The sequence below is a fragment of the Ctenocephalides felis genome, unplaced genomic scaffold (genome assembly GCF_003426905.1).
Source record: "Ctenocephalides felis isolate EL2017-DRISC unplaced genomic scaffold, ASM342690v1 CF-g0.4_SCAFFOLD_01170, whole genome shotgun sequence".
NCBI classification, from domain to species: domain Eukaryota; kingdom Metazoa; phylum Arthropoda; class Insecta; order Siphonaptera; family Pulicidae; genus Ctenocephalides; species Ctenocephalides felis.
Window position 1 is genome coordinate 2,752,263 of NW_020537324.1, and position 23,958 is coordinate 2,776,220.

Here is a 23,958-nt window from a genome sequence, read left to right on the forward strand (position 1 = left end):
ATACACAATAAACCTTAATAGATAAAATGATAGTGAAGAATATTCTTTAAAAAGTGGAAATAAGTATTAATACATTCTCTTATTTAATTTAATTTATTTAATACAAAATTAGTGTCCGAAATTCATATAGGTTTTTCAAACTAAGATTTTAATATTTAAGCTTCTGAATGAACTGCCTCGATATAAATATTTAATGCATTAAATTATATTTTTAGCATTTTGATTACATTATATGGTTGGGTATTCACAATCCAAATATAAATTTTTTACAGAGCATCTATCGAATATGATATATAAACTGTAATCAAAGTATTTATAAATTTGTTACGTTTATATGAAAACCACGTCTTTATAGTTATAAAAAGAATAAATTTATGATGGGAATTAACATGAAATATAGTTTGTACGTCGTGTTTCACTTTAAACATTTGTTAAAGAAATAGTATTGTGTTATTTATCTATTGTTACAATTTGTATGCACTAATCCACTTTTTTATTTAACCACATAATCACTTTTCGAGTGCAATTCCGTTCTATGTATTTTATGTTATACACTATAAATGGAATTTAGTGTCACTTATATAAGGCAAATTACAAAAATGATTAAGTCAGATTAATAATGAAACTTCAACAATACCATTGCTTTGCCGTTATCCTTTTTGAATCACCAATCAAGAAAAATATGCCGATTAGTAAACTAAAGTCAAATGGAGGTGCATCACCCAAATTTATAGACTGTCCGAGAAGTCTCGGTGTGTCCCCACTACCATCGTCGTGGAACCAGGAGCCAAAATAAAATAAAATATTATAGCACGGCGGAAAATGTGGTATTTTGAACGGGCTAGAAAATTGAAATCTTCGTTGTTGTGTAAAACAAAACTACGTCGGTTACACTGTTACACGGTTACACGCAAAGTTTGTAATAGCCGCGCATTGCACACAGGAGAAGGGTAACAAACGTGTAATAAATTGCCTAATAAGTTTATATTACCCAGTCCTAGAAAATACCAATTCTAGTTTCATGTTTTCATGATGTTTCAACTTGTTCCGAATTGAGACCAAAAATATGTATGTCATTCAAAATTAACATCTCGATAAAAACTAGCATTATTTAGGAATCATCAGCGGAGCCTTTTCTTTAAAATTAGCAGAAAAGTGCAGAGTTTTTTTGAGTTCTCGTTCCCGATTAAAATCCTGAATTGATTGTGAAAATTTAAAAAGCGTTAGGTATTAATTATGGGATCGTGCTGAATATTTTCTGGCCAAGATTTGCTGGCCGCTTTTTTGTAATTAAATGTTAATTTTTTTGCTAGAGTTTACAGTATGAACAAACATCCTAATATATCATAGTTCTACGCAAAGTAGTTGCATTACAAAAAATTTAATAATAGACCCCGCTTTTAAGGCATACAAGCCCGTGTTTGTGCACCATAATCAATAAATTTTATTATATGTCTATTATATATCAACTGGAAATCGATTTGATTAATTTTTAATGAGAACGAAAACTTTATTTTCGAAATAAACAATGAAAATTTTACCTTAATAGCAAAATCTGAATTTTTTGGTTAAATTGATTATTTACACATTACATTTACATTAAGTTCATGCAACGTTCTCTGAGGCAAAATGCCATTATACGAATGCGTTTTAATTTGTAGTTTGCAATTAAAACGCTGGCCATTATAACGATCTCAGTTATTCTTTTCGTTGTCGTCAATTAAGTTGTTCTTTTCAAATGCGATCAGTAATATTAAATAATATATTCAGTGGGTTGTTTTTCAAGTAATTCTTATTCGTGCGCATTAATGCTGCAGTATTATAGTTTTTTCGAAGACAGAAAATAAAAATAACATATGCTAAATCTGGCCTCATCACCTCACTCGCACGGACGCCACTCATGACTTGATTAACGTAAATATTGAAAATAAACATCAACTTCCACACAAAATACCGACTAGAATGGCGATTCTATTTTAGCTCTTGTACAATAATAGTTTTATGGAAAAGTTTTTGTTAGCGGAATATGCACCAAATCAAATTTGTAGGCAATAATGCAACGGGGACAAAAATTTGCGATATCTACAACTATCATACAAAGTAGCTTAGTCTTACCTTTAATGTTTTAATATCAATAATGTTCAATGTTTATTTGGCCTTCGTCAACTACATTTTTTGAGAAACATATGATATTTTAACTGCCAGTGTATGAACTTAAAATTAGTAAAATTATTAATTGAAATATTTTTGTGTGAATTATCATGAAATTGTTAAAAAGAGTTTTTTTAAACAGATAGAGGTAATGATATGGCTGTTTAGTAAACCATGAAAAAACATGGTTTAATGAGCTTCTTTATTAGTAAGTTTAGCCAAACGAAGAAGTAAAAATATGTAGTAATAAATGTTTGCTACGAATAAAACTATTTATTATCCATTAATTGACCACCTGCCTCAGTTCGGCTTGAAGGCAAATGTCAGAATGTAATTAACTGTGTAATAAATAAGGCAGTTAATTAAAAGAGTTATGTCAAATATTGGCATCGTTCGAATATTTCTGAGATCGACTTACCATTTACAAAAACTTCAAATAGCTCATGTCGGTCTCGTTCGACGCGATTTATTTCTAGAGGGTCATCAATCAGCAAACATGCATTACATGGATCATCTCGCTCCATGCTAAAAACGATTTATCGCTAAATTTAGGTGGAAAACTGGCACTGCGTTCCACGGCGAAATGAAAATGATTGCTTTTATTGTGTTGATGCTTGTCACACATTTGCTAGTATGTACTTTCATTGTTGTTTTTCACATTTTATAGTTCATGTACGTAAGATCCACTTACGTTGTTAACTTTTTCTTTAATATAATCCAGTAAAACATCTGCTTTATATATTTTGTTCGAATTAAATATTATCTTTATTAACTTATGAATATATAACTGAAGAAATCATTTTATCGTGATTTTACCTGAAAATTCAAATTGTTAATTTTCTTCTATCGACGTTTCAACTCATACTGAATTGTTTAATACCAAAATTGGAAAATTTTCTTATAAAAGAAGCTGTTCCAATTTAATTTTTTTTAAAAAAGCCATTTAATTTACTCGATAAATCTTCGTTCTTGCGCCGTTCACCCAGCCGTTTCTTTCTAATTAGCATGTTGAAATTTAAATTATATATATATATAATTTATATATTTATATATATTTATATAATATAAATATATATATATATATATATATATATATTATAGTATTATAAATACATATGTATATGTAATTTTCAAGAAATTAAACTTGCAATGAAGCAAATAGTATGCTAGCGTTCGTTTAAAATCTGATTAAACTCTTGAATCAAAGTTTGGCACATCAAAATTGTTTGACATTGACTAATCGTTTGTACATTACATTTACACACTATTAGAAGGATTAGTTCGATTGAAACCCGATATAGCTAACTGAGAAACAAAGGCAAATTATCGGGCGTGATTTTGAGTAATTTAAATCTGTCACGAGAAATTTGTCTTATCTCGTGTCGACTAACTCCGTGAGTAATGCATTCGCCAACATCTGGTCCGAGATTTATTTGTCCGCATACGCCAAATGATCGCGTGTGTTGATCACTTGATGTTTCGTCGTGGATTTAGTCATACGGATGTCGGGGCTGTCCACTTGCCCACAATAGCCAGAATACATTATTAGGTGGGCTCAGTTTTTCCCACTACTCTCCTACATTCCGACAAACAGAATTATTTTTTGAACACTCATAATGTATTGCACGAGCATGTACGACGTGTCCTACCTGTGTATTCTCTATGTTGTTTGATTTATGTCGAAGAGTTGGCGAACGTTTGAACTGCTCAAAATAACAACGATACTATTTTAATATTTGCCTGCGGTACTTTGGCTTATATGATCGGTTTGATTTTACCCAATATTTGATCATAATACACAATAATTTGGCTCATGTTCATCATGAACTAAAATAATATTAAAAATTTTTTAAAAAAAGTTTATGTGGCATATTATTGCCATTTTCAGTATTCCACATGATAATTCATTCGCGTGAGAAATAATTAATAACCCTTGCATAGAGTATGAAAATTGTATGTAAGTTGCATAATGATCGTGTATATGACAGAAGAAGTGTAAAAACAGAAATAAAACAAATTAGTTTGAAGTCCAATTGAAACAATGTATTCATTTATGCGCTTGTTCTAAAGTACTAAATGTAATAACTATTAGCTTTGAACTTCCATTGAAAAGCCTTGCAAATTGCCAGATAGAAATTGTAGTCTGTGGAGATTTTTCTTTAACGACCGGGTCATTTACCAGCTATGTGCAATTGGGGCATAACTGTATGGATAAGTGTATGCTGGGTAGGCTGCATATTCAGACACCAATGGAGTAGCAGCATAGGCCAGAGCTGGAGCGTGATGTTCTACTACTGTTTTGTGATGGACATCGCTTCGGCTCTGGTGTGATACGGCTTTTGGCACGGAAGCTACAACTGCTGGAGCAGCGTAGGCTGTTACTGCTGCAGGAGCGGCCACTAGCGCCGGGGAAGCAACAGCGACGGCTGGAACGTGTTGTTCTACTACTGTTTTGTGATGTACATCTGTACGACTTTGGTGAGATACTGCAGACGGGACCGATCCTACTACTGCTGATCCAACAACAGCTGGAGCAGTATATGTTGTCACAGATGCGGGTGCGGCAAGTGCAGGAGCAGCGTAGGCAACTACTGGTGCATGATGTTCAACTACGTTTTTATGGTGGACATCAGTTCGGCTTTGATGTGACACGGCCGTTGGTGCAGAGCCGATTACTGCTGAACCAACTACTGCTGGCGCTACCACATCGTGTTCTAAAACGACATCATGTACTGCTCCATACAAATTTCCTGGTCTGGCGAAAGCTACTGCCACGCAAGCACACAATACCACCTATTAATAAAATTTGAAATAAAAGAATAAAATACTATTTTTTATACTTTTGCTGAATGTTGTTATCAACTGAACTAATACATACATGTAAAACGTATTAAATTATAAAGTTCTATAAAATAAAGCGTATGTTAAAAGTACTCCTTAAAATGAATTTGTAAGACAAAACAATAATATTTTTGCGTACCAACTTGAACATTTTGATTTGTTTTTGAAGCTCTGTGGTATGTTCTGTCTTGGAAGTGTAGCGACTGATGTTTGTCCAGAAAACGTGCTCCAGTTTTTATACTTGGCTGGCATTGGCTTTGAGGAAAACCTTGACTCTCGGATGACGCGACACAGCGCAAGGGTCCCCTCTTTGTTTTGCCCCCTTTTTCGACCGTCATGACGTCTCTGAATCGGCGGAGGATAATTGAGAGTAAATCTCGATCTCGGCATAGGTGCCCTGGTATCTCGCAACGGCTGGCTAATCATAAGCGCCGCGACCGCCGCGACCGCCGCGACCGTCCCGCGACCTTCACGAAGAAAGTGCATCGAGTGCCGGCAACAATTCTAATTCTGATTGCTTAATTTTGAACGGGGTAATATAATATGATCAATGTTGAAACAAGATTAGGGTTTTTCGTATTTATTGATTATTGCATGATCGAATATTGATTATACATATTTCAATATCCATCAAAAACAATTCAACATTTTTATGAAATCCGTATTTGAATATGAATTCATATTTAATACACACGCACACATACACACACACATATATATTTATACATATATACATATTTATTAATCTAATAAAAATAAATATATAGTAATAATATGCAATATTTAATACGAATATTACTATACGAACATGATTAATTATTTTCTGCGAATATATTATTATATTCTGCGATATATTGCGAATGTTTACTAATGCTTATGGCTTTCTTATTTGGTTCATTACTACAGATCGTTTTTATTTTTCATAATCAGGAATATATCATATCAACGACATAATCTTTCCTATTCTTGAAGAATTTTTACGGTATCATTATTGTTTCAAATTTTGCTCTAGAAAATACTATTAATGTAAAGATCTTGTAATGTAAGATTAATGTAAAATACAAATCTATGTATGTCAGATCTATCTATGTAAACGACTATGTATTTTTTTTATTGTAAATCTGAAATAAGTCTGTTATTGCAAATATGGTATGCAGATACCAGGAAGACCATTGTTGTATATCAGTATTTTATATTCATTAATCATGTAGCATAATGCAAAATACTCGTTTATGTTTCGACCAGCTCTGCTTATTATTCATGTAAAACAGATTAAAAAAAAATGTTTCGACAAAGTATTAATTTCAAAACTTTTGAGCTGAAATACCCGTGATCGATGTCTGTCAGGATTCAGATTCTGATCTTAGATCAATAAATGAACTCGTACTGATTATGCTAATAACTCTGATACTTTGCTCTATACAGTCGGAAGTCAATCTCGATTTTTTTTTTCAAATGCCGCGGGCATTTAACACGCGGTTTCCGCTTATGTCAAGAAGTGTGCGCGAAAATTAATTAATAACAAGAACAAGGCTATTAAAAAGAAACATGTTTGTTTTTTTAATTAATTTAATTTAATATTAGTTGTCTTGTATAAATTATAACTTCTAGTTTAATCACCGAAAAGGATAAATTTACAAAGGATTATTTAATTAATTTTTTGCAATTCGTTTACGGTAAAATAGTTTTTATAGGTTCAAAAAACGTGCTAAAAAGTTTAAGTGTATTTCCAGTCTTCTATATAGTTATAATCGTGAGTTTAGTGATTATAGTTCACCACTAAACGTGAGCCCACTCGAAGTATTTAATATCTATGAAATGTATGTCATTAAAATTATTATTAGCATTGATTTATGTCGACGTGACGATGGCAATGATATTGAATATATTGTATAATAACTTTGACGTGTTTCCCAATATACAGCATCGTATTTGTGTATATCGCACTGATTTAAAACGCCAATTTTAAATATAAGAGTTACGAGCTTCCACGTTGCAAATAATGTATTGTTGTATTACATATGCCTAAATTACAAAGGTGCATGCCTATAATTTCGTTTCAAATTATATTTTTGTGTTTTTATTATTTCACTTTAATGAGTCGCCTATTACTAAAACATTCTCTCAATTAGAGCCAACCTTCAAAGAATCAAACTCCAGACTTGTATTTTGAAATCATAGATAAACAAGTATAATGTTTGAAATCATAATTGCGATATGTAATTCTTAAATGCAAAGGCCCTTACTTGATCACAAACGTTTTGCAAGTCACTCATAACCTATGAAGTATATCTATTTCAATAGCCATGCATTAATGAGCTTTTAAAAATATTTATGTTAATTTTATCTGAGCATTTTGAAATTTTATATGTTTAAAACATATGCGTTCAAGGCGAATTTATGGCCTTACAATTTTTGTTTAACTTCTTTTTTCAATTATAGTTTATTTCTTTTTGCTTATGTTTTTTTTTTAAATGATTGACTACTAAATATATTTGTTTAATTATGCCTATTTAATACTAAATCCCATATGAATATATATATATATATATATATATATATATATATACACCTAAGTCTGTTTTTACACGGTAGATTGGTTCCAGAAGAATCCGTGTAAAAAGAAAACGTGTAAAAAAAGACATTGATCTTATACAAAAATGGGTGATTTGTTCCTAATCTCTTAAACCTATTAAAATTAGTGAAAATCAAGAATTTTTAAGAACAAGAATTCATGTTTATTTTAGTTAGTGCTATTCACATTTGCTTTGACCAGTAAAAATTGTTTGTACGCGCTAAAGGGGAATTCACTTAAATCTTTAAGCTAGTGTTCGCAAACTATCGATACTATCGATGGTTTCAGACTTTTTTCTTTCATAAATACTTTTTTGTGATATGAACATACTTCGCAAAAATTAAATTTGACAAAAAAAATTTAAGCACATAAAATTTCAAATCGTGCTAAATGGAATAAAATCGTGTAAAAAAGTTAAAAATATTCAATTTTCAAACCGTGTTATATCAAAACCGTGTACAAAAAGACCGTGTAAAAACAGACTTAGGTGTATATATATATATATATATATATATATATGTATGTGTGTGTGTGTGAGTGCGTGTGTGTGTAGAATCTTGGTAAAAATACTTTTAAAAAAAACTTTTCCCCATTATGTCTTCAACGAGTTTACGGACAAGGCATATATTTCACACAATCCATTTGTGATTTTTCAAGTTAGTATTTTGTGAAACATTGTTTAATTACAAGTTTAATGTTTATATTGCCATAGTGCAGTGCATTACCATATCCTGATACCATTATTTATTGATTTTTCTATTTTAACAAGATTAAAATAACTAATTGTAAGTACTTTTTACTCTTTGTAATTTGGTGAGTAAATCGGACTATATTGTTGATTTAGGAGATATAGCATGTGCTATTTTGTTAATACTAGTAATTATTGTGGCAATAGAATTTAAAATATTTAAATTTTTTTATTAAAATGCAATGAATTTAAGAATAATTGCATTAATAATATTTTATTTGCCTTATTGTAGATAATTTTGTAATATTGTATGAAAATATTGTAAAATATTGTAAATATTGTTAATAATTTCTTTGTAATGAATTTAAGCTTCAATACTTTAACCTGCAATGAATTTGAGTTTAACACTGAATATATAGCTTAACCAAAAACTGAATTCAAACTTAATTTAGAGATCAAGATAATCTAGTAATAAAACTATTGAATTGTATTGCCAATTATTTATTTCTTGAATTCGATTTTGTATTCGATGAAATAACTCCTGTTTGAAATGATTATATTTTTGTATGGACAATATTATCAGTCTTTATTAATGTGCATTTTGTTATAGGTGAAAAGTCTCGATCTGCTGCGCGTCCTCCGAATCTACCAGGCGTGAAGCAATGGAGCCGAGTAAGCCAAAGCTGGTGTGTAATGTGCGCCCACAACGGCCGGTGCCACGACTGGTGCTACGACTGGAGCCGAGTCGTGGACCACCGTGCTGGATTGGTGAGAGACCGAAGTTGGAACCGACTTGACGACTGTCAGAGGAGCAGAGTACGCGAGTGGAGCAGCATAAGCCAGAGGGGCTGTGTAAGAGTAGGCTAAGCCGAGGTTTCCGGGACGGGCAACTACTACGGCGACGAGAGCGAACAACACCACCTAAATTCAATATACAACAATAACTGTCAGGTATTGTTGAGAATTACAAAACTTACACATTTTATATGTTATATTTTGTTAGAAATAAGCGTATACGTTATTTAGAAGCCTGATAAAATATTATCACATACAAAAGAAGTTAGATATATATTATATATAATGTAGGTTCTATTCTAACATACCAACTTGAACATCTTGATAATTGTTATTTAGAGCTTCTAGAGGTCTGTGTTGCTTCTCGAATAAGCTTTTGAAACTGTTTCTTAAGCAACAGTTGATTGTTCTTTTATATGTCGTCCGCAGCTGACCATGAAAAAACAGCTCGGCTTAACCAACGTCCGCAGATGACCAAAACATTGCAAAACGGGAGCATTTTCGAATGTATCGATACAACAAATTGTCCATTTAGTGAAAATGCATCGATGCGCCGAAAACAATAGTGGCAATATTTAATAATGATTGATATAATTATCTGATGTGCGTAAATCATTTTGGTGCGATACTTGATAAATTAATTTCAATATTATTGATGCTCATATATTGACAAACTATTTCACTCGAATATAAAATGCTTTATATGATTACAGTTAACTGCAACAAATTTTGGAATGGTTATTATTTATTACCTTTGATAATTATTAATTAAAATATATAAAAAACATAACAGTACGTCAGTGATACTTTCAAATAATCGATTCAATATATTAGTAAACCATATGGCCTATTGATCTAATAGATTTAGAAGTCTAATAGATTTAACTTAAATGCCTATGGCAAAACCCTCAATATAACAAGTTTTACTTGCACTTTATTAATAACGTTCGCAATAAAATACCAATGAATCGATTGTCAAATATTAGCAGGGAAATAAATTTACAAGAAATACCTGTTTCAGAAGTTCAAAGCTTCAAAATTAAATATATTTCGAGCAAGGTTCTTGCTGAATTGATATGATAATATATATGGTACATACGTCATGAATTTCTGTTTATGAGCTAAAAGGTTTATAATAAATATATTTATTCTCTGTTGTGATCTATAGTTTTTATCTCAATTAGAAAAGTTTTAATATATTTAATGATATGATACAAATGACGTAATACAAATCACAATATTATGATAGCATGATTATGATTAGTTAGCATGATTAGTTTTCAAATTCTATTTCTATTTCTTTGTGTGTAAATCAAAGAGCAAGTATTATGAACGACTTTTTGAATAGTTTAATTAAATTAATTAAAAATGTATAAATGTAATGTATGTAGTTAAAAATGTAAATGTATTAAATTTATTTACTAAATCTTGCACTAGGCCCACTTTTGTCTAGATAGGGAATATTAACATAGATATAAAATAGGTACTGTAAATAATAATTCGCATGTACATATTTACAACACATAGGCCTACTTATTAAACATTTTTATAAAAACTTTGAAAATAATTGTAACAATTACTTTCTTTCGAAGGCGACAGTGGTGCGCACCTGCGCCGTGATTTTTTTTTTATTTTTAAGAAGCCGATAAGATGCAATGCAATAGCGTAGGTACGGCTCGGTACTTGAACTGTTCAAGGACTCCCGCTAATATTAATGCGGTCCGGTGTTGTGCGACACGATTTGGATTTCTTTAGAAATACTTGCCCTAAATAAAAATATACTTCTGTGTCTTCAACTCAATCAACACAGACAGGGAAGTTGAAAATATTCAATTTTTTTACATACCTGGAACGGTAATTGATCTGCTTCGTTGCGGCATTATTATTGCAAACAGTTCGCCCGTGTATTTAAATCCTACTTATTTCTAATAACTGAGAAAATTATACAACTTCTCAGTCACGATAAATTATACAATGGAAATTAAATAGGTCAAAGAATTATACGAGGGTTTTGAACCCTTTCCATACAGAACCTAAAAATATTGAAATACTTCTAAAGTTATACAATAAATTATACAAATTTTTCATTGTTAGTTAACTATTTCTCTTACAATATACGTTAAAAAATTATTCAACGTGTAATTCAATTATTTTACGTGTCATTCTAATCACATAGTTTCAACATTAGGAATAGAAATGTTAAAGTGGCCTCTTAATCATTTTAATAAAGTTATATGAATTTGAATATATTTAAATAAGAATCGTAGTATTTCAGAATAGAAGAATCTTTGCTAATGTTAATTGCTTGTTTGTATTGAATCAAGGCATCGATTTGAGGACATATGATCGACTATAGTCAATCTGATCATTAAAATCAAAGTTATTTGCATATAGATAAACAAATTAAATAGCAAATATCTTAATTATGAAAAATTGTTGCAGTATTATTTCCAAAATATCGACCGTTATTATCGATGCAAATGTAAATGCTTTATTATTGTAATGTAAGCATATTGTTTCTAATTTGTCATGCAATTATTTGACTTACTAGTAGTTCATGCACTATTATTTTTTCATTTCAAGCAGTGTTGATTTAATGATGAGTAAATATGTTTGCACATATTTAGAAAATGAAAAAGCAGAAGTTAATGTAAATGATAAAAAAATAATAGACAGTTGTTTATTATTATAATATTTATTTATTAAACTTTTTTTCAAGGTCGAGACAAATTTTTTGTACAGCAGCAATTTGTCTGAACAAATATGGGATCATATAATAATGACCGAAAATAAGATTATTTTAATTCTCCTGTGCACTATTATCTCTTCGTTTGTTTGATTTTGTTCTTGTCAATCGTTAAACTGATTTGCTAATTTCGTTGGTTATTGCTACGATAGATATTTAGAAAATGAGGAATCGCAGCATACACACATTTTGTGGCATGTTTTTACTCTATAGCTGATACTTTTAATCGAAATAACTCCAACGAAACGAAAGGGCTTCATAAATTGTAATAATAATTAATCAAATAGACATAGGACAACCATTAATAAGTTTTGACAACAGCTATTAGAAGTGAATGATAGCATGCAACATAATCATTTATATTTCGATATTATGCAACGATTGCACGTATGTCATTGCTGCATAACTATTAGCTCACGACTGGAACTCGACAACTCGTTCACTGACGGGAAATGTGGGTTATGGATCTTCGGCCGCGCTATTTCTCTTGCAATGGTACGTGCCGCCATGTCTCTCGGTACATTTTTGTTTCTGAATCACTTGCTTGCTAATCTTACTAGCTCAATCGACAATAAAACTTTCGCCGTCGACTCGTAGTAAGTACCATTACGCAATGGAAAAGACAATGATGTTTTACATAATTTTCTTATCATATTGTTAGAAAAGACTTGTATGATTTCATATGACATAGATGGCCTTTATTAGTAACATGTAAATCAGCATAATTTCGTAATTTTCTCAGACCGTTGATATTTTATAGCCTTTGGTCTATATCGGAATACTTATTATTTTCGTCTGTCTGTGCACCATCCTAGCGATCGAATTAATATTGTCTGTGCCCATACAAAGATATCGTATATGTATAAATAATTACATTACTCGATCATATTATATATGGCATAACTTCGATTATACCAGTGTGATATATGTTGCGCAAAGGTTTCAGTGAAGGCCTAATAATCTTGTCTAGTTGAGGCATTGCTTATTGAAAAATTGTAAAAATTTAACTTGTCTTGTCGTCTTATTAAATCACACATGGAACGCCTTCATTGCATACTGCGATATTAATGGTACGCTTCTTTTGCAACTTCAGCACTTCCTCTACTTCCACATCAAGGTTATTCTGTTGTCTAGTACTATATAGTCTGATGTCGTTCTGTAGACCTGCACAGTTGTAAATTCAACAGCAAATCATTCAGACCTCCTGAGAATTATTCAAAACTAAATCAAAATGTTCAAACTGGTAAGTGATTCCGAGACACAGTATTGCTAAATCAATTGATTTATCATTATTATCAATGAATTATGGCAAATGAATACATATATTTGTGACATTAAACCGAAATATGTATTTTAATAATGTTCCTAGGTCGTTTTATTTGCTCTCGTAGCTGTAGCTTTTGCTCGCCCAGGATACGTAGCGCCTTTGGCTTATACGGCCCCTGTGATAAGTCACTACTCCGCTCCATTAGTCGTTAAAAGTGTACCCCATGCCATATCTCACCAATCCAGCACTGTAGTTCATGGAGCATCACACGTCATTGCTCCTGTAGTTAGTCACTATTCTGCTCCAGCTATCGGCCACCATTATACTGCGCCAGTAGTCAGCTCTTATGCGTCACCATTGGTTTACGGCCATCACGGCCTCGTACATGGATGGTAGTTTGCAGATTATGAATTATACTTGCCGTTTAATACACCAATTACATTGGACTTATCATAATCAAGAGAAAACGAGATGTCTACAACATTGTAAATATTAAAACTATAATCATATAATGAATTGTCTAGAAAAAAAACATATACAAATAAAATGTTAGTTAATTTATAAAGTTTTTTTAATTATATTACTGATGATTCTAGAGCATTATTAAAAAAGTTAAGAATTAATTTTCATTTTCATGTAATTGAACACAAAGTTTTAATATGATATATATCTGATAAAATGTATTCACTTTGAACATACTTTTTTTCTAAATCAAAAATCTGTAAGGAGATAATGTCATGAATTTCCACAGCAAAGCAATTAAAAGACAAAATGTTGAATTTATTACAATATCATGTATTTACAGCTTTAGTGAATTATAAATCAAAGCGGATATAATCAAAACTAAATTTATTAAAATTACAAATTTTTTATTCAATCTAACGAGTGACTTTAATAATTATGTCACGAAGTGAGGAAAAAGTTTGAAATTGAAAATATATATTACAAAAACTTAATTTAAAAGATGTTCCTTTATCCTTGTTACCAAGTGCTTAAAACTGGCGATGAGTAGCTGACCACTGGGGTGCCGTAATGACTTACAACGGGAGCTGCAGCATAGTGACTGACTACGGGAGCTACGACGGGGGCTGAGCCATGGACTACGGTACTGGACTGGTGCGATACGGCATGGGGAACTGTTTTTACTACGGTTAAAGATGGTTCGGCGTAGCTGACGAGAGGTGCAGTGTAAGCAACAGGTGCTACGTATCCTGGACGGGCTGCTGCCACGGCTAACAAGGCGAAAAGTGCCACCTAATAAAAATATCGTATTTTAAACTACGTCAATCAATAGCACAAAGTTTTACTCAGAACTTAGCCGAAGTATTTTCAAGCAATTTATATAATAATTCGTACACAAGAGTGATAACTAATTATTTTCAATTACTAATTAGTTCAGTGATTTCTACTAACCAACTTGAACATTTTTCTGCCGTTTACTTTCAAGAGGTCTGCTAATAGCACTGATTTAAATTTGACTGTATAGATCTTGAGATGAATTCGATCTATATAGTACTACATCTCGAATTGACCTTGATATAATAGAGGAAGTGATTGCCTAAATCATAAACCAAAACATTGCTAAACGAGTTTACGGTCATTTATACACGACAAATGATTTGAGTGTTTTTGTTAATTTTTTACACATTGGTTTTGAAGATAGTTTAAAGGTAATTTAAAACGGTTTTTATGCTATGCGTGTTGAACTTACAATAGATCATGACACTAATGTGAGACTTTAATAAAAACTACCATTCCTTAGTATGTTAGTAAATATTTAATGTATCATACGTTAGAGTTCAAAAACTCATTGAAATGGGGCAGGTTCGTCAATTATAATTAATAATACATTATTGTATTTACATGAATATGTAATCTCAAATTATATATTTTATATACAATTTTATATATTGATTTTTTAATCAATAAATTGAATCGGACACATGTGACAAAAAATTTCACTTAAACTTTATTAAATCCCTTTTACATGCTTGCCGTACAATAAATTTGACTTAAAGTTTTGACTTATACCAATAAATTTAAAATTCCACATAATTAAAAGAGAAATGACTGAGACTTCTGATGCAAAATAATATATTTTTTATGAAAACTTATATACATTCTATGGAACGATGATGTTAATTTTGAGTATGTGATTGAGTATTATTCTCTTGTCCTCTTGAATCTTCTTGTTTGTCGATCAGTGATGGTAGCCGTAACCGTAGCCATAGCCGTGGCCGTAGCCGTGGCCGTATCCCAAAGGCGAAGCGTAGCTCAGAGGGGTATCATAATGCGAGTAGGCCAGTGGCAAAGGGGCCGCGTGGTAAACGGGGCTCTTCAAAGATACCTGCAATGGAATATATCAAAATATTTTATTCGAATTTAAATGCTCCCGCACGATTTATTAGCTTATTATGCATATATGTACAAATATCAATACACAAATGCCTGTATATATATATATATATATATATATATATATATATATATATATATATGAGTAAGTTCTTGTGGAGCGATACATAAAAAAATAAAAAGCAAAGATTTATAAATTAATCTTTAATCCAAAACGTTTCGACATTGTGTTTTGATGTGTACACACACTAGAAATTAGCACTAACGTTTATACATCTAACTTGTCAACACTATGAATTTTTATCATTTTTTGTATACCTACCAACGTTAATATCCACTGATGATGACTTTAAATTGAATGTCGAAACGTTTGGAATTAAAGATTAATTTATAAATCTTTGCTTTTATTCTTTGATGTATCGCCCCACAATATCTTACTCACACACACACACACACACACACACACACACACACATATATATATATATATATATACAAACGTTTGGCTGTATGAGTACATATATATATATATATATATATATATATATATATATATATATATATATATATATATATATATATATATATATATATATATATATATATATGTATATATATATCTCTTTTTTATACGACGATATTTATTTTTTGTATTTACTATACACATATCAATTTCGTTTTCAATTTATTTCTCAACTCCTATTATACTATTGTCGTGATTGCATTTCATATACACAGTAACGAATTTCTCGTATTACAAAAGTTCAATGGCCATGTCTATCAATATTATGTGGAAAAATCCGCTTAATACCAAATGCCTTTTATTAAAGATTTATTGTAGATATTTGAAATGTCGTTGCTGTTTTATTTTATTTCAAAAGTTTTTGATAGTTGACCTCAACGATTAATCCTTAATTTTTTCAATTTTGCGTTGCTGTATTTCTCATTGTTGTAAGCTCTAATTAAACTCGCTTGATTAATCTTGAAGATTTTTTATTAGCAATTGCCATAGTAAATTCCCATCACTTGTAATTATTACATTATATAACTGTCGTTTATATTGATTCAAGGAACTTTTTCATTAAATGATCAGCGAGTTTAATGACTTCCTTAGCAAGTAGATTTATTGAACGTTCTGCGGGTAATTTTTAGGGCACACTTTCTTTTGCTTCTTATTTTAGATACGAGTTTTAAAATATTTCCATCGTACAATTCGATACAAAAAAAGCTTTTCATTTCGAATCACACTTTCCAGACAGAAAAAATACCATTTATATAGACGGCATTTATATGAATTCTTTCAGCAGGGGTTTTTAGCATTGTTAAATTGCAGAGATAAGCAACCTAAGTACATTATTAATTTGATGTATGTGCTTGAATTGGCTTTAAAAATATTTTTGAAATTTAAATAATCAAATATTATTCTTTTTTTACATTTCCTAACCATAATTATAAACAATTGTTTCCATAAGTAATATTCTTCATAGTCGTTATGAATAAATGAACAATGAATATTAAAATCTATTAAAAATCATTTATGTAGCTTTATCTGCTAGTTATCATCCCATCTTTGAAAAAAAAAATTAGTTTTATTCAAAATTAAGTTTCACAATGTTACTCATCACGTATTTCATAAGGAATGTTTTGTTTGAGAAATAAGATTTAATAAAAATTAAATTATCGTCTGAAATAAATTGATTTTATGCAATCGATGGTGTTTATGGATATTTTCGGACTTTTTGGTTATAGTTTTTGCAATTTCGTATATCGATTCGAATGGAACATAATAAATAGGCATACAATCAAGCCCAAGCCCTAATGGATGAATATTTATAGAAGGTATATTGACCTTGTACGTGTTGGCGTAGGACGTGGCTAACGGATAGCTCTTGACGTAGGCCGCAGGAACGGCGTAAGACGAGGGCGCGCTGTAAACCAACGGGGCGGCACTATAGGCCAGCGGCGTGCCGACGTAGCCGGCGCAAGCAGCCGCAACGCACATCCAGAATATAACCTGGAACACAATAATTGTTAGATACTCATTATTTACACTTAACGATTGACTACATTTATTTTATATACAAAATCATATTGTAAATATTCCTAATAGTTATTAGTTTTTTTTCCTAAAGTTCAATTATTTGGTATAACAAATGAAAATACATTCTATTTACCACTTTGAACATTTTGAAACAACTTTTTACACCTTATTATCACTTCACAACTACTCGTTGTATGAATGCACTTGCTAGATATCGTCATAGTCTTTTATAGTATAGTATGTATTGTTCCTTTTACCTATGGGGGGTATTAGTGGGATTTGTGTTTCCTTAACGTTCAATTTCATTGTATAATATCACGTTCCGCTGATGAATTCTTCATAGCCGTAGCTCGCATTCTCAAGGTTTTCAATTTCTTTTCCCATAAATTATCCGTTCGAGTAAATTTCGTTCCGAATACTGAAAATCACAAGGTTTCCGTTTGCACAGATCGGCCTCCATCATTTGTCTCAGCATTTTCTTCAGTACAATAACATAGTATTCATTTTTTTTCATAGCTGCTAAATATATTATTCTCTAAGGTATTGCCTAACAATAATTGTAATAAATGAACAATAAATACTAATAACTATTTTGTATGCTGAAATAAATACTGAAATTGATTGTCGTGTCATACGACACGATAAGTAATAAACTTACTTATTTTATTACACCTTATTTAATTCTGTAAATCTTTTGATTATTATAGACATTTTCAAAATCTATTTATAATGATAAAAAGATAAACGATAAAAATTGCATCAAAATAAATACATATTTGGCTATAAACGCATGTAACCAGCTGCATTTGTTTCAGATATTCACTATTATCAGCGAAGCATCTGCGATAACTATAAAACATAAAACTCGCCAATTTCTTAGAAATAAAATTTTATGATACGTGAATAACTTTATACATTATTAATATCATAAGCGCAGTAATTATGAATTATTTAACGATGGTTTGATTTAAATTTCTCAAGAGCGACCTTCAGAACTATTCTGACTTTAGATGATCATTCAGTTTGAATGAACTAATTTAATTACATCATTATAACATCAATTTAGAAGTCTCGAAAAACATAACTAATAAATAATGTATATGATACAGAAAATACATGATACAGAACGCGTATATAGGTCGGAAATTATATTTAAATGGCACATTTTATCTTGACAAAGATTTCAACATGCCACTAATAATTGGATTTCTTACATAAATGTACCTTCATCATGAAGGTTGATATAAATGATATATTAATTCTTCAAAGTGCGTATCTGAAAGGAAATCTATACGGTTTTTATTTTGACACATGATCTGTGCCACCAATTTATGAAATAATTGTAAAGAATAATAATTTATAAAGTTTTCCAGAGTGGAGGGCTTGTATTACACGAATGTTATATATTCGACATTTATTAGTATCGACAATTATTAGTATAAATCCAAATTAGCAATGCACGTGAATATGTATTTTTATTTATCTGTAGCAATGGCAATCGATTTCATAACAGAAGCAATAATTGTGGCGCGTGTGTATGGCATTGAAGAATAAATGATTAAGAAAAAACAGACCAAGTACCAATTCACATAAAATTTCCGTTGTATTGTTCGAATTATTTCTCAATATATATGTATATATAGTAAATAATTTATTTGTTTGAGAGTGTTGATTTGGATATAAAGCATTTATTATTATTATAATGCCTATGATACCATTTTAGGTTAACTTAATCCAAGTCTTGAGACATGACGTAGGCTTCCTTTGTTTACACACTCAAATTCTAATTGTGTCCCAGTATGAAACCGCGCTAAAGATAATCTATATTCTATAGTAATATTACAGCATCTGCATTTCTGTTTTCCTTATAAGGACCGTGTTTGAGGTGAGCTCGCATTCCGTCGGTTTTAGATCTTACTTGTTAGTTATGTCGTACGTCAGTCGTCAACCCGTAATCGTATAGTAATGGTTTTGTGGCTTTGCTTGCGATTGCTATTGTGGCGTTCGTTTGTTCAAATTCAGACGCATTTTGCACTAGCTGCTTGGCGGCAGATCAACTGCCCATGTTGGATTTAGGGAAGAGGGAGCAAATGATATTAATTTATTAAATGTCAAGTTAGTTTTCCTCGTTTTTCTTTCAATTATATTTATTGGCTTTTCAATTACAACTTACTCAAAATTATATATGAATATACTTCTGTACTTAAGTACACCTAAACTTTTCCACGCATAATTCTAATAACTTAAAGTTATTGCCTGGTGAAATTGTTTTAACAAATTCCAATTATAACAGTTGATTCTTTAATATATTTAACAATTGTTATACATAAACATATAAACACATATGCATACACATGTATTTACACATACCGAATACACAAACAAAAATATAAAGTTATATTTTTTTATTCATATATGAATAAAAAAATATAACTTTATATTTTTGTATATATATATATATATATATATATATATATTATATATACATTATTTTCATATTCAGACAGACATCAGAGGTGCCTGGTTTAATGAAGATTATGAAAACAGTTTTTATAATTTATATATACTTTCATTTGACTGTTTCATTAATATAATATCTATTATAATTAAAATATTTTTATATAACTCTTCAGTCTTCAATTTCCTTATAATATTTCTTTATTCAAAATTAATAAGTAACGAAAATTAATAGTAACAGTAAGCTTGTCCTACATAAAATTGATTTTTTGTTTAGTTCTTTTTCATAATATCATTTATCCATTACCCAAATATTTTTTTCTATATTTTTTATTTTAATATATCTTAAAATTTAATAGTCTTCAATACATTATAATTATAATAATATTATGATCTTGATGCATATATGTGTGACGTTGGTTATAACTTTTTTTAATCAAAAGTGAAAAAACTAACTATTCCGACATTAGAAATATTGATTTTAATATATTACTTTTTTGTGTGTGTATTACAATATGAACCTGCAGTATTTTATTATAATAATTATTATTACATAATATACTAACTATAATTAATTACGCTACAATTTACTACGCAAAAGCATGCTTTTAATTTATTTCGCCAACTTTTACTAGAAATTTATATTATTAAAGCCTGAAACTATTACTTGATTGCAAGTTAAATTAAATATAAATATTTTGTGAATCAAAATCGATCATCTAATTACCGGCAACAAATTAACTTTAAGCTGATAACAAATTAATTGAAGAATTAGCAATAACAGTGAAATGTGAAACAACATATAAAATTGAAATATGCCCTTATGACCTTTCTGATAGCAATAATTGAGGTAACCTGTAAACCTGTAAACGTCATGTCGTTAAATTTGGATATTGTTCTACGCCAGCTAACGAATCCTTTGGCATTTGGTCGTTCATTTGAAATGCGTTATTGCAGGTCATGTAATCAATTAGCTGCAAAGCTAATTAAAACTTCGAATCTGTGACGTAGATGTGCATTCAATTAGTTCATACAGATCAATGTGGTATTGATAAAAATAGAAGCAATAGAAATAATAAGAATACTAGAACACTTCAGCTGTTCTTGTATTATATTATATAGGTTTCAATTTCGATTTGTTTCAGTTCCGTGTATTATAATTCGTCAAGGTCGTTGGAACAGGACACTGATAAGTTTATAATTTTTTCTCACAATTCTCGCATCGTGTTTTTTTTTCTTTTCGCCATTGATTTAATCATTTCTCTTCAAGGCCGCGGCCCAACTAATATAACTGGTTTTCGTACGCATCGAGCGTAGGTTAGGTACTCGGGTACTCGTATCACGCAGAAGTATTAGTAAGCTAATCGTTATCGCTAAGCGACTTAACAAACGCACAAGTAAAGTGTGCATAATCATATCAGATATATTGGCTTAATTAATTCATTAAATCAATTTTGAAATAAGAAAAAAACTATGAACGAATTTATTTGAATCTGATACAAATTACACGAAATATTAAATTTGAGGAAATTGTCTATGTTTTGAAAACGTTACGGATCAAATATATTATAGAGTGTAGCAAATTAACTTTTAGGTATACGAGGTTATCTCTCTTGCTCTTATTATTAGATATATGAGGTATATAGAATATATATGTAAAGTTATAAATGACAGAACTGGTGTTATAAGATTGTAAATACGAAAGAAGCACTGCCCTCTTTTTGACATTATTAAAGTTAAGCTGATTATAGATAGATTAGCAATCATCGGGTTCTATGTCCACTCAGCTTGATATCAGGTAGTAATATTATCAGATTTTCACTGGAGGCCATTGATCTAAAATTTGATATAATTGTAAATTGTTTTCGGGGGCATCGCAACTAGAATGGGCAACTACTGCCTTCTGCTAAAATTACAAAAAATTACTGAATGTCTTCGTAATATACAGATTTTAATTAAAAAAAATCTATTACATGAACAAATTTACAAATTATGTTGAAATTACAAATATTTATTGGCTTGTTGGTTTCCTGTTTGTCTAGCTTCGTATTTGCGGTTTACATATATGGTGCTATATTCATCAGACTGTGCTGTTCATATACAACTAATATTACTGTATTTCCATACGTTTATGAAGAGCCAGTAAAATTGAATAAAGCTAAATATTAACGTAAGAAAATTTTATGTTATTTATGTTTATGATAGTCTGATTCTTAGTTCATATATTTCGTATAATGTTCAATACATGTTTTATCAAATTATTGTATATGTACACTATTCTTTTAAATTACTTATATATGAAAGGCGTGCTATAAGCAGCTGCTAACGGAGCAGCTGCATGGTACGCCAACGGGGCTGCTGACAAGGCTGGAGCAGCAGCTACTAGTGGAGCAGATATCACTGGTGCCTGATGTATGACTGGTGTGGCTATAGCATGATTTATTGAATGTGCGTTGTAGGTACTGGCATAAGGCGCGACGTAGGCGCCGGTAATACTCCGGCATAAGATGAACTAATGGCCAAGAAGCCAAAAGTACTGCAAACTGTAAAAAAAATTATAAAACAGTCACTAGCGCTATAGTATATTGACGCATTGGTTTTCTGAAAAACTTGTCAGTTGGATGCCAAACAATATATGCGCTATTTTTTATGAGAAAATTCGAATGTTATATAGTAATATGCTTGTAGAGTGGAATAACCTTTCGTAAAAATTCAACAAATTATTAGGAAACTCAAATTTGATGTTAAACATTTCATTGAATTGGCTTTAAGATTACTCTACATATTGATCAATGAATTAGTTGATCGCTCTGTTAATTAATATAATTTTTATAACTTGAAAACTAATATATAGTATAATTGTTGACTCACCATGATTTTATCCATTTCAAAGTTAATTGCTGTATGAACAACGACTGTGACTGATTTTAGTTAGGCGATAGTCATCTTTTTATACTTACGATAGAATACTTTTGGAGGCATTGTTTTGTAAACTTTCGTTTGAAACAAACTGCTCGACGCGAAAGTTTTCATCACGGGCCGAGATGCTCGCTGAATCACCAATTATCGAAAGCAGTGCGTCTTCGACTGTTTTTAAGGTTGATTGGACAATCCTCATGCAAATAATTACGTGATCGCAATTTGGCAACATTTCTCAATTACCGTGTAAAACATCAGCATATGACGTTACATAACAACGAATTTAGCTAACTTAGAAAATCTCAAAAGACTGAAATATTTTTATCGCAACTAAGAAACCTGAAGATAACTTTAATAAGTTTATGCACTATACTATAAATGTCTAGACATCATGCAGATATAAATCATCTTCAAAAATTACTTACGAATTTACTTACATCAGCAAACATCAATGAATTATACAGATCAATAGATACGGTACGGAACATTTACTCTACTTTTATCATGTAATTCTAAATTGCTTATTGTTAGATACAATTTATGTTTTTCATGCGATTTTATTTCTTTATTTTTTTCAATTTGCTATATATATGTCATTATTTTTTCAAATATATCATGTATATTATGTATATATTTTGCTATAATTATGTCATATATATACACTTATTTTAACAAACTATATTACATTTTAAATCTCATTATTTCTTTTTTGCAGAATCCTGCAGTTGGAAACTGCCTAATGTACTCTAAATAAAAATTACCTGGTGAACGACTATCGTAGCAGATTATACGATTTCTCTTAGTAATGATACGATTAAATTAACTATCAGAGACAAGCAATAAGCATTCGGTAAGTCATTTTACATTTTCGCATATACATGTTCATATTATTTGTATACTCTCATTGACACTCTTATTGTACGAGATCGACAATTAAAATTATTGTTTTTTTCATTTCTCCCAGTATCAAATTTCGAGTGCATTTTTCACTAAAAAACCTTCAAGAAAATGAAAAAAAATCGAAATATTGTAGAAATGTATATTTACACGTATGGATTATCTATGCGTATAAACTTACTTACACATAAGGGTCATCTTATAGGAAATACAAACTTCATAGATT

At 30.5% G+C, this 23,958-nt stretch overlaps 4 protein-coding genes across 4 annotated transcripts; 1 reads left to right on the plus strand and 3 right to left on the minus strand.

Annotated features, from left to right (window-relative positions):
• Positions 1 to 4,326: 4,326 nt before the first annotated feature.
• LOC113365968 (cuticle protein 16.5-like) lies at positions 4,327 to 5,143 on the minus strand. The gene is made up of 2 exons (XM_026607511.1): positions 5,132 to 5,143; positions 4,327 to 4,944 (listed from the first exon to the last, which is right to left on the minus strand). The coding sequence occupies exons 1-2, from the start codon at positions 5,141 to 5,143 to the stop codon at positions 4,327 to 4,329; spliced, it is 630 nt and encodes a 209-aa protein (XP_026463296.1).
• Positions 5,144 to 8,871: 3,728 nt separating this feature from the next.
• Positions 8,872 to 14,488, minus strand: LOC113365970 (pupal cuticle protein C1B-like). Its single transcript, XM_026607514.1, has 4 exons — positions 14,477 to 14,488; positions 14,049 to 14,317; positions 9,363 to 9,432; positions 8,872 to 9,176 (listed from the first exon to the last, which is right to left on the minus strand). Exons 1-4 carry the CDS (start codon positions 14,486 to 14,488, stop codon positions 8,901 to 8,903), a joined length of 627 nt encoding a protein of 208 aa, XP_026463299.1. The 3' UTR covers positions 8,872 to 8,900.
• On the plus strand, positions 9,075 to 13,535 carry LOC113368457 (pupal cuticle protein G1A-like). The gene is made up of 3 exons (XM_026610004.1): positions 9,075 to 9,206; positions 12,890 to 13,039; positions 13,166 to 13,535. The coding sequence occupies exons 2-3, from the start codon at positions 13,028 to 13,030 to the stop codon at positions 13,457 to 13,459; spliced, it is 306 nt and encodes a 101-aa protein (XP_026465789.1). The 5' UTR covers positions 9,075 to 9,206; positions 12,890 to 13,027; the 3' UTR covers positions 13,460 to 13,535.
• A 775-nt stretch (positions 14,489 to 15,263) lies between the features above and the next one.
• On the minus strand, positions 15,264 to 17,649 carry LOC113365972 (cuticle protein 65-like). The gene is made up of 3 exons (XM_026607516.1): positions 17,593 to 17,649; positions 17,268 to 17,432; positions 15,264 to 15,410 (listed from the first exon to the last, which is right to left on the minus strand). The coding sequence occupies exons 1-3, from the start codon at positions 17,602 to 17,604 to the stop codon at positions 15,264 to 15,266; spliced, it is 324 nt and encodes a 107-aa protein (XP_026463301.1). The 5' UTR covers positions 17,605 to 17,649.
• Positions 17,650 to 23,958: the final 6,309 nt, after the last annotated feature.